The sequence below is a fragment of the Apis laboriosa genome, unplaced genomic scaffold (genome assembly GCF_014066325.1).
Source record: "Apis laboriosa isolate Shangri-la unplaced genomic scaffold, ASM1406632v1 scaffold202_cov151, whole genome shotgun sequence".
In the NCBI taxonomy this organism is placed as follows: domain Eukaryota; kingdom Metazoa; phylum Arthropoda; class Insecta; order Hymenoptera; family Apidae; genus Apis; species Apis laboriosa.
The window spans coordinates 1055109-1067390 of record NW_025222291.1 but is presented as its reverse complement, the minus strand read 5'-3'; the positions used below and the strand labels follow the sequence as shown (position 1 = coordinate 1067390).

Here is a 12282-nt window from a genome sequence, read left to right as displayed (position 1 = left end):
CGCGTACCTCAGTACTCGCGCGTACGCAGAGGCCGTATATGGTAGTGGGCGGTAGAAGCGCGCCGATAGAGGTACGCAAGAACCAATGCGCGCGGAACATATGCGCAAAACGAATGCTGCGCATGCGTCTAAACTCAAGAATCTACGGGTAGTTCGTCGCAGCACATGCACGGATAGTGCAGTAGAGCCGAGAATCCCGTAGCGTGTGTTTGTTTTTAATTTCGTGATCTACGATCTAACTTTTTAACCTTAACAGAATCCAACTCGTGAAAGAGGCTGTATTCTTTCTCTCTCTTTTTCTTCCCCCCTCTTTTTCTCTTTCTCTCCTCTCTCTTTCTTTTAGTGTGTAATTTTCCTGCCTTTCCCTTCGTCTATTTTTTTTCGCTTTTTCTCTTTCCCCTTCTTTCGTTTTTTTTCTTTTCCCCTTCTCTCCTCTCCTTTCCTCCTCCTCCTCCTCCTCCTCCTTCTCCTCCTTCTCCTCCTCCTCCTCCTCCTCCTCCTCCTCCTCCTCCTCTTCTTCCTTCTCCTCCATATCCCCCCTTGCTTCTTTACTTCTCTCTTATTCTGAACATCGCTCTCTCTCGTGCTCCCTCTTTTTTCCTCTTACTATCCTGCCTGTTTCTGTCGCTCTTATATATTTTTCTTCCCCTCCTCCTCATCCTCCTTTTCCTCTTCCTCCTTCTCCTCCTTACACATAGTATACTGACTCCGCTATTTCTAAAAACGTAACGCAATCGTGGCGACGTATGCGAGGAGCGCGCCAGAGAAAACACGAGTGAGAAGGCGCGACATACGAACAGCAAGTTGTATTAATTATGAGATATAATTGTGCAAAAAAAATAAAAGAGTAAAGTGATATAATAGTGAATAACGAAAAAAAAGCATTATCGTTGTGCAAAACTAAACGTGGAAGGATTGCTACTGTTTTGGATCTTAATCGCAACGTCGTCTGTCTCTTGCTCATTTACGTTTAACGTTCACTTTTTCTTTTCGTTTCCCTTTCTTTGCAATACCTTTTTGTTTTTGTATCTTTTTCTATTTTCGCGTGACCGCCATAGGAGTAATCAAGTAATTGCGATGTGTGATAATACTAACACGACGACGCAGAGTATAGCGGACTACCTGTCACAGTTACTAAAAGATCGAAAGCAGTTAGCTGCTTTCCCTAATGTCTTCATACATGTAGAGCGCCTACTAGACGAAGGTAAGCAACCATTAATCCACTAATATCTTCTATACCTTCGGTAATGCATCATTTCATTCGCGACACGCCTTACTTTGGTTTGCATGATTAACGCCCACAGCGATTCATACTTGGAGTTCGGTCCAAGCATGTTTTACATGCCTGTGAAACTTTCGCTATGATTTCCAAGATCTTATGGATTTCGCTACGGCATTCGTGCACGCGAAAAAAATACGTAACGTCGAGAAACGTTGCTCATGCCATGCCATGAAAGACCGGTTCTTGTTGCCTTGTAGTTTGCCATAATCGGCAACGAACTGTTCGCAAACATAGTATCTCGATCATGTGTCACGTGTTACGCGTCCCGGTCTGCTCTTCGTGTCTTCGAGCCTGCCGTTCACTTTATTTTTCCAATTTTCAACATCGGAGCGAGAAGAACAGGAAATTAACTTATTCAATGTAAGTTGATCAGAATAACTTACAATTTCATGTGACTTACGATTCATATAACTGATCGATTCCACTAATCTTGACATAATTCGGTCTATTTAATTAATTTGATACAAAATGGCATACTATTGTATCAAGAAGAGAAAACAAAATATAAAATATAAAAAAAAAAAGAAGAATTGTTAATAAAAATATATCAGGTGTTTTAGAATAGTGAAAAATATTACGAAAATTTGTGATAAACATTTTTTATGTATTTTACGTACCTTCTTACGTATCTTTTTTCTTTTCTTTAATATATATATATATATATATATATACATTTTCTAAATAATTTGTTTCACTTATATTAATTGTTTTGAAGAATAGTTTTTCGCTCTCTACTTTCTTTTTTGGACAATTTTATGCATGCTTATATGTACACATACATATGCGCGAATATATATTATGTTTATATTTTTTTTTATAAAAAATTTATTTCGTAAAACTTAATATGGAGTTAAGTAAATTGATTTTTTAATAAATATATTGTAACATATATATGCTAAATTAATTTTATGCATATATATATTTAAAAATTATTAGGAAATATTACTAAATATTAGTATTTAATTTATATGTAAATCATTTATTTGTTTTTTTGAAATGTATTTCTAAATTCTGTTGTGATAGTATATAATTATAAATAATTATATATATATAAATGTTTATATATTATATATGTATATATAATACATCATATATACAATATATGTGTAATTTTATAACATTATAATTATTTGAATTCATGTTTATGTTTTTTTAATCTTTTTAATCAATTTCATTTATATATATATATATAATTATAAGAGTGTTTGTATTAAAAAATTACTAAACTAAAATTTCAATCAATTTTATAGTTTATAATTATATATATGTCATGTTTGATTTTCTTTTAATTTTAAAAATAATTCGGATTGATTTTTGCGATTTAAAAGTACTTAAAGGAACTTGGATGTAAAGAATTTTTTTTTTTTAATAAAAAGATAGCACATTAAATAATGAATACGACAAAATTCTTAAATTGATTAATAAAAATTAACATAATTATATAAATTACATTAAAAGCGATATAATATAGTATATTATATATACTATATTTATTTTAATATTATTTATACTTATTTAACGATGGGAATGATAATTGGTTGATTGATTATATATTTTTATTATATAAAAGAGAAATATTTTTAATTTACATATAATATCTTGCTATATTTATCACGATAATTTTGATTTGAAAATAAAATAATAACTATTTGACAATATTTCAATATAATTTCAGTATAAAAAAATTCAATTTAATAATGTCATTTTTATTATTATTTAAATATTGTTTTAATAATTATAATAAATAATACATAAATTTTATTTAAAATAATACATATAAATTTTTTAATACATATGTAAAAATTAGATTTCTATTAAAAAATTTCTATTAAAAAATTACAATTATTTTATTAGATTTAAAATTATTTTTTATTAAAAATAAATTTAAAAATAACATTATTTAAAGTATACATGCATTTGAGTCGTGTATATTGCTTCACAGGAAATGTGTCAAATGACGTTTACGACGAGAACCGGTTTTACGAAAGCTCTTGGATCTTGCGCATTCCTACGAGGATATAGTCCTGTTAATGCAAAGAAATTCATTTTATTCTCCTCTTTTTCGATTCAATTTATTATAATATATTATTGATTAATGTCCATAATTTTATATGTTTCTTGTTTTTTTGTTTATATTGATTTATATATTTATATTGATTTAAATATGTAATTTAAATTATGCATAGAAATCTATAAATGAATAGATATCACAATATTTTTAAGATCTAATTTCTTATGCAAAAATTGAATTTATTCGAAAAAAACGTATGACTGTATATTTAATTTATCATTTGTCAATTTCAAGCTTTATTAATAATAAAGCATAGGTTAAGAAATCTGATGATATATAGTTTTGACATATGTATATATTGTCACAGTATCCGAGGACGAAAACATAAATTGTTTTTGGTTATATAGTATTGTTTTGAGTTATATAGTAATCTTCTTTCTCTTAGTATAAATTTAAGGATTGTAACGTATAGAAAGTATTTTATTAAATATAAATTAAATTAATTTGATTAATAAAACAAAAAAAAATATAATATGAAATATAATAAAAAAAAATTAATAGAAAGCATGAAAGAATAAACATTGAATATACTACATTATGACACGAACCTGGAATTTGTACACAATGTTATTCATCGTAGTGCATAGTTCATGATGGCTGAACCGTATTGCAATCATGTCCGCAAGATCTATTTCGAACACGACGTAGCAAGTTTTCTCGGTGACCTAGTGGCGTGAATAGAACTCGTTGTCAAGCGCGTCCTTTCGAAACTGTCTAGCGAAAACTTGGACAGACACGAGGTCTAGTTTTCTTTTGCTATTAGGTCGTTGTGCTTAATCATTTCAAATGGAAACGTATGAGATCATATGTGTTCCAAAATATAATAAATTGATTGTGTCGTATTGCACATCACTGAGCAATTCATGCTTCAAATAAATCGAACATTTATATGCATGTTGCTAATAACATTTATATTGAACATGTCTATCTATATTATATTAAAATATATTTTTTGATACAAAGAGTATAGTACAATGAAAACAATTTATTTTTTTATCTATTTCTAAGATTTTAAAGCGATTAAAAAAAATATTATTACTATTTTATTTTATTGTATTTTTAATTGATCCCTCTGTATAGACATTAAATTTTTTAAGTAATTAGCAGTTTTAATTAAATTAAATTTAAAAATAAATTCAAATCTTTTTTTGAAATTTGTTGATGAGTGAACTTTTAAGAGTTGCCAATATTTTGATTTTTGTGTGTTCATTTCATCATTCATTAGTAACTTTCTTTCTTTCTGCCCTGAAATTTCTTGCACTTGACCTGACCTGTTTACAAGTATTCAAAAGATTAAAGCGCAATCATTAATCTACTATAAGGAGATATATAAAATATAAATAATATATTTCTTATGTCTATATACTATATGTATCAAAAAGTTTATTAAAGATGAATTAATTAATTAATTTATTATTATATATATAACAATATTTGACATATTCTTTCTTTTTTTTTTTTTTTTGAAAAGACGTCTATGTATCAAAGATGCTTCAGATATGATATAAGCAGATAATAGATAATTTTATGTAAAAATGAAATAAAAATAAGAATAAAATTTAAAAAGTTTTCAAATACAAATAAATTTCGTTAATTTTCAATTGGAAATATGAATAAACTATTGTTAGAAATTATTTATACATATAAAAATAAACAAAAAATAAAATAAAATAAAATTTTTTTTTTTAAAAATTAATTTTTAAAGAAATCAAAATTGAAAATTCGTTGAGTAAATTATCGAATTATTAACTATTTGAATAGATAAATTTTAAATACTGAATATGTTCAATTTCGACTTTTTAATGTATGAATTATTTTATATATATATATATATATATATATATATATATATATATATGTAAAAAAATATGTATATATGTATATATTATCTTCATTCTTTTTCATCAATTCTTTTTTTTCGCTTGTATATGTAATATATGATATATATATTTACTTCTTGAATATTTCGACATATATTTAATATTTCAAAATTAAAATATGACATTTATATATTTTTGAAGGTATCAATAATCTTGTTCATACAATCAAATAGCATTAATTTCAGTTTTTTATGATAATATAATTCGTAAAATCAATAGTTATACTTTGATAATTTCATGATATTTTCTTTATATGAAAATATTTTGTCGAAATTCGACAATATTTAGTAATGACAATGATTAAACGGAATATATATATAATTTCGTGTATGATCAACATGAAATGGTAAACATACAGTATGATAGTTTGTTGGTTGGCATTTGACCTTAAATGTGTTGTATAAGTCAAAAATGAAAAAATATCCACTGAGTAAGTGTTGCTCATAAATGACTACCTACGGAAAAGATACATGTATTGTTAGCTGGAAGAAAGCTGCTGAGGAACGTGACTTCCTTGGAAGCAGAAGATAGCATGTTTATACTTTCTTCATTTCGCTTTGATATTCTCAGTTATTAAATAGCGAATAATATATTCATAGCCATAGGATTTCAGAAGCTAATCTTCTTTTTTTTTCTGATTGTTTCTTTTAATTAGTATTGAGTCTAATGATAAGTAACAAGGCGACAGTGGCAATAGCGACAGCAGTGGCAGCAAAGACCGTAGCGACCGCATTCCTTTTTTCTTCTTTGTTTCTCTTTGCTTCTCTTCCTTTTACTTCAGCGAAGAGGTTACATATACCCGTTAGCGATCGTGGCCAATATCATACGTAACTACAGTATACATATAGTATAAATATTTGCCGAAGCAGAAAAATTTGATTAATATTTCTTTTTTAATATATATAATATATATAATAAAATTCTGGTTTCCAATTTTTTCTCCAATTAATTATATGCAATAATTAATTTCCCTAGATTTTATAACTGCTTGGGATTTTTGACAGTAATAGCAATACTTAAATGATTTTTATCTGATATAATAGCCACTTCATAATATAAAGCTTTTCAAGTATACCACGCGTTTAATGTCAATAGATCATAATCGTTTGATAACAAATTTTTCTGATAAATAACCGATAACGAATATTATTTTAGTTATATATAAAGTATGTGGTATCTCGAATATTACAAGTGGTATCTCGAATATATTAGATACATTAAATAATAATTAGCATAAATGATTATTAAAAATTTAAAACAAATTCATATAATATTATATTTCGTACTTTATTTAGGATGTTAAATTATTATCAATCGCTTTTGGTATTGATAAAAAAAGAATTTTTTATAATATTATATTATATATATATTTATAGTTCATTTTATATGAAAATTTTTTAACAATTACTGAACTTTATTTTAATCATAAGAATATAAATATAAAATTATGATTAATTAATCAAAACAATTGATATGTTTATCTTAATGTTAGATTTTAGCAATTAAATGGATCTATTATTATTAAAATAGATTTTTTTATAATATATTTTTTTATGTATGAATATTTGTTTTAAATATTAGTTATCTAAATTATTTAAATATCTTTTTTAATATAATTTTGTTTTCTATATGTATAAATAAATAAATAATTATTTTTTAATTATAGAATTTTTTATATCTTTTCAATTTTATATTTTTATATTGAAATTAAAAAATGAAAATTGTTTATTTTTAATATAAGTATTTTTTACAATATTTTTTGTAATATAAGTTAAAAGTAATTTTAACTTAGTATAAAGTAATTTTAAGTTAATTTCTAATATAAGAATATTTAATTTAAAAATTTTATTTAATTGTTGATCATTATCCAAATCATTTGTATTTAAATATTATTTAAAAATATATAAATATACAAATAATATCGTAATTTTATTTAGATTTTCTATTTTTGCTATAGTTGAAAGTATTATTATATCTGATATTAGTTATAAGTTTTGCAAAGTGTGGAAGTATTAATTGTCTTATATATATTTTAAAGATATATTATTTTGTTCTTATTTTATATTTATCTTTTCTCGTGCAAAAAGGTTTGAATTTTAACAAATATGCGCGCGCAAACTAACTGCTTCACTAGGCAAAGACGTTTCTCTGTTTCTAAATAAGGAAATGTCTACGCGCCCCCACTTTTGCGGTCCTCACTATGGTCGACACTGTCGTTGTTTTCGTCTCGCACAGACCACCATATATATATTCTTATGTACGCATATACAAGGTGTTCTGTAAGCTTGCCATATATAGATTCTTCAGCTATTATGAATATAGTTTACATACAATTATATTGTTCACACATGCATATTAATTTTCAGTTTCTCAAATCAACATATTATAATATTTAATATTATATAAATATATATTTTTATTTTATATTTTTATTTTTAAATATTTTATGTATTTTAATATAATATACTAAATTTTTATAATATCAATCAATATAATAATGAATTCATATTAATATAAAATTCATATTAAATATAGAAAATAATGAAATATTTATGTCATTTAAAATGATTATAAAAATTTAATTTAATAAATATTCATATTTCTTTTTAAATATGAATGAGTTAGTAGTTTATATGGATAAAGAAATTAAAAAAAAATGTAATATTATATTTAATAAATATAAATTCAAAAATGATATATAATTATTGTATAATATATACTTACAGTAAAATAATCTTGATATCTTCTATGATTATGAATCTTTTCTAATCAATATCTATAAATTTCAATTTTTCAAAATAATAATTATTTCAAAATAATAATTATAAAATTTATATTTTTATTATTGTTAAAGTTATCGTGATCGAACCTATTTTTTTTCTTATATATTGTATATAAAATATATTTATAAAAATTTTTAAAGATATATAATATAAAATTATTCAAAAATTTTGCATGTTTGAACAATAATAATTAATAATATATTATAATAATATAAATAAAATAAGAATATTCTGTAATTTTTTTTTGTAAATAATTTAATATCATGATTAATTCGATAATATATAAAAATGATTAAATTTATTAATGTCATTTTAATTAACATTTGAAATGAAATCTATATTTTTATTATTGTTAAAGTTATCGTGATCGAACCTATTTTTTTTCTTATATATTGTATTAATTTTATTTATCTTACATACTATATTAATTTATTATAATATATAATAATATAATAATATGTAATAATTAATTATTAATTCACAATATTTACAATATTTAATAATGAAATAATGTCATTGTGAGTGGATTGAATTTTTTATTCAGTATGATATGTAATTACGTTTATGAGAATTTTATTCTAAAAACATTATAAAAATTATATTACAAATTAAATTATCACTTATATGCATATGCATCAATTTATTAATATTAATAAGTAAAATAAATGAAACAATAATTAGTGAAAACAATTAATAATATAAAACAAAGAAAATGAAATGGAAAAATTAAAGATTTAGATAAGAGAAAAATCATGAAACACCCTTAATAGTGGCCCTTGGGAACACATAGGGGCCGATGACCGGATTGACCTGCAGTTCGCTTCATGCCGTATGGCATCTACCAACGGGCTCGTGCCACTTCGGCTTCGTTCCATTCTCGTCATTCTTTGTTTCTCTTTATCCCTCTTATTTTATTTTTTCCTTCACTTGTTCATTTGCTCGCTCGTGAGTACTTTTTAACTTTCTTCTTCTTTTTTTTTTCTTCTCCTTAAGATGATTTTTGTTATATTCTATCTTTAATAAAAGAGAAAATCTCATATTCTTTAAATGCCATGATTATAATTTTCTATCTTTTCTATTTCGAATATCAATTTTTCCTCTCTTCTTCTACTCCCACGATTTTCATTCTCTATCATTTTTTAATCTCCTCTTCTTCGCCTTATTGACTCTCTCCCTTCTTCTACATATTCTCCTTGATATCACCATTTCTTTCCCTCTCCAGGCATTTCAAGTCTTTTACTTTAAGCTTCGAAAGTAGGTAGGGTGAAAGGAATTCTCTACCGTCTCCGTTTCCAAGCGGCACTCTTCGCTCTTCTCTTCGTCATTCTTTCTACTTGCCTTGAGTTGGGCGTGCACTTACACACATTTGCTTGGGTCATTATACCAACCGTATATTCCCGTACTGTACTTACAAACCTTAATCGGTCAGCTTTGCTTCAAGTTAAAGCGAAGCAGGTTCAACATCTACAGTTGTAGGAACTTCAAGGCACCAGCATTATTCTGGTATTTTATACATATATTGTTTATATTTTTGTTAATTTTTTTGTTAATTTTATTTTAATTAATAATAATATATTTTATTTTTTCTCTTCTAAAAATATATTAAAGATATTAATTGTTTAATTAAATTTTAATCAAATCTTTTTATTGAAATTAAAATTAATTTAAAATATATCACAGACTGTAGAGAAATTAAAACATATTAAATATATTATAGATAAATATTAAAATTTTATTTATAAATGGTCGAAAGTTTTATTTTTTTATCTTACCTTTCATATATTTTATTCTTCTAATTTTTGAATTTGATTAAATTAATCTTATTTTTTAAATTAATAGAAATTGTACATATCCCCAAATTTTTCATGCATTATTCCAATTATTAAATAATATATATATGTATATATACTTTTATAGAAAAATATTTAAAATTTATTTTCTTTATATTCTAGTTATTTATTTATGATTTTTTTTAAATAATATTTATTTTTTTTAAATTAGCAATTTATGCAGTATTGAGTTATATATAAAACAAAACTTATTGTTATGATTTGAATAACAATATGAAAATGTTAAAAATTTAGAAATATAAATATGAAATGAATATCAAATCATTTATTAACTCTAGAACTAAGTTTATGATATATAAATAAATGTACTTTAAATAAATGTATTTTAATTATAATTAATAATTAATTATTAATTATAATTAAAATAATATTATAAAAATAAGTAAATATTTTTATTTCAGTAAAATATATTTACCAAATTTTACTAAAAATATTTTCATATTTTCAATAATCATAAAATAAAAATCATTATTTTACTGATTTGGTTTTTGTTTTAGCATTAAATTTTTTTACAAGTTAAGTATTTTTCTCCAAATATTTCTATACATTTTTATAAATTAAAAAATTAAAATGTTAAAAATTTTAATATAAAATATATTAAATTATAATAATTATTATTAATTATAATAAATTATTAATTATAATTATTAATTGTAATAAATTATTAATTATAATTATTATTAATTATAATAAATATATTAAATTATAATAATTGTAATATAAAAATTATTAATATATTATAAATTTGCTAATAATGATTTTTATTCTATTATATTAAATAAAAATATTGCATATTTAAATATTGCGTGTAATGATTAATGATAATTAAATATGAATTATGAAAAATATTCTATTAATAGAAATAGATTTAATATATTTTGATTAAAATTTTCAATAATATGAATGGCTTTTTTGCATTCCAAATGTATTAACATTATATTAAAAGAAAAAATCAAAAACATGACTACTCTTATATTTTAATTAATTTAATCGAATTTAATATATAAATATATAATGCGAAAATCTTTTCCTATGATATTTTTAATGTTATATTTGTATAACTGTATAACTAATGTTAGAAATCATAGTTTAGTATTGGTATAAAATTTCTTGAGTACCGATTTATAAATATATCCTTGTGACTCATTGTGTGAAAATAAATTGTGAATTGCTTAAGAAACTTGGCTATTAAGATATAATTCAATATTCAATACATGCGACATTGATTTAAATCTGAATGCGTAACATGATTAAAATATATTTTGTATCAATTACAATCAATTTCCTGAAAAAAATTATTGTAATATTTTATAATGAAAATATAAAATTTATATATAATAATATTTATGATACAATATAACATATATTTCAATTATATAAAGTATATCTAATTTAAATTCTATTTAATTTGTCGTCGTTCGATCAATAATGTGATGGATAAAATGAAATAAAATTTCTTATATAATATTTGTTTTATGACTTGAATAACTATATGAAAATGTTAAAAATAATACTCATAATTTTGTATTTTTATTTTCAATTAGAAAATTAAATTAACTATTAAAAAATATGTAGCAAATTTTATATATGTAATTTTATTCTTATATAAAAAATATGAATGCAAATATATAATGTACATATTTTAGTAGATCTTAACTTTGTAAATATGTGTACTTGATGATTTAATAAATCGTTAATCACATTTAAAAACAATGATTTTACATTTTTATATTTTTATTTTTATTGCTTTTTAGTTATATTCAATAAGTATAATTTTTTTAAGTATATTTTTTTATTCTAATATTTAATAATTTTATCATAATTAAAATCAGCTATTGTGTTCATAAATTAATTTATATATATATATATATTTCTTTTTGATGATATATATTGTTGAATATAATTTTTTACATAAATGTTCATAATTTATATTGCTATTTGTTCTATTAGGTAATATCAACTTAAATGAATCTAGTTACATTTCTTCTAATAAACACTAAACTTTAAAGATATATATATTCAAATTGTCTTTTTGAAATATTGGAAAATCATAAAATTATTTAATATTATATATAAAATTGTTATAATATGTTATAAAATGCTTAATGTTATAATATGTAAATAGAATTTAAAAATATAAATACTAATTTGGTTTATAAAACTATAGAAACAAAATGATTATTATTTTTATATTTAAATTTATTTGAAATATCATTTATTTTCATAATTATTAACATATTGTATTTAAAAAGATAATAAGATTTGAAGTATTAAAAAATAGAAATTATACATAATTATTAGATATAGTATATATTTAGTAAAAGTAACAATAATTTTTATATGTACAATACAAAGATGAATGTACAAAATAAATATTTTAAAATAATTATTAAGTTTTATTGAAATATTTAAAATT

General features: G+C 22.4%; 1 protein-coding gene across 4 annotated transcripts in view; it reads left to right on the top strand.

Moving 5' to 3' along the window:
* The first annotated feature begins 436 nt into the window (after window positions 1-436).
* LOC122712487 (protein held out wings) overlaps window positions 437-12282 on the top strand; it is a 28637-nt gene continuing 16791 nt past the window's right edge. For 3 of the 4 annotated variants that reach the window (XM_043932206.1, XM_043932208.1, XM_043932205.1), the window contains exon 1: window positions 437-1204. In XM_043932206.1, coding sequence (XP_043788141.1) covers window positions 1078-1204 — 127 coding nt within the window. In that variant the 5' untranslated portion in view covers window positions 437-1077. The remainder of the gene's footprint in view (window positions 1205-12282) is intronic. The other variant, XM_043932209.1, reaches the window with a different exon arrangement.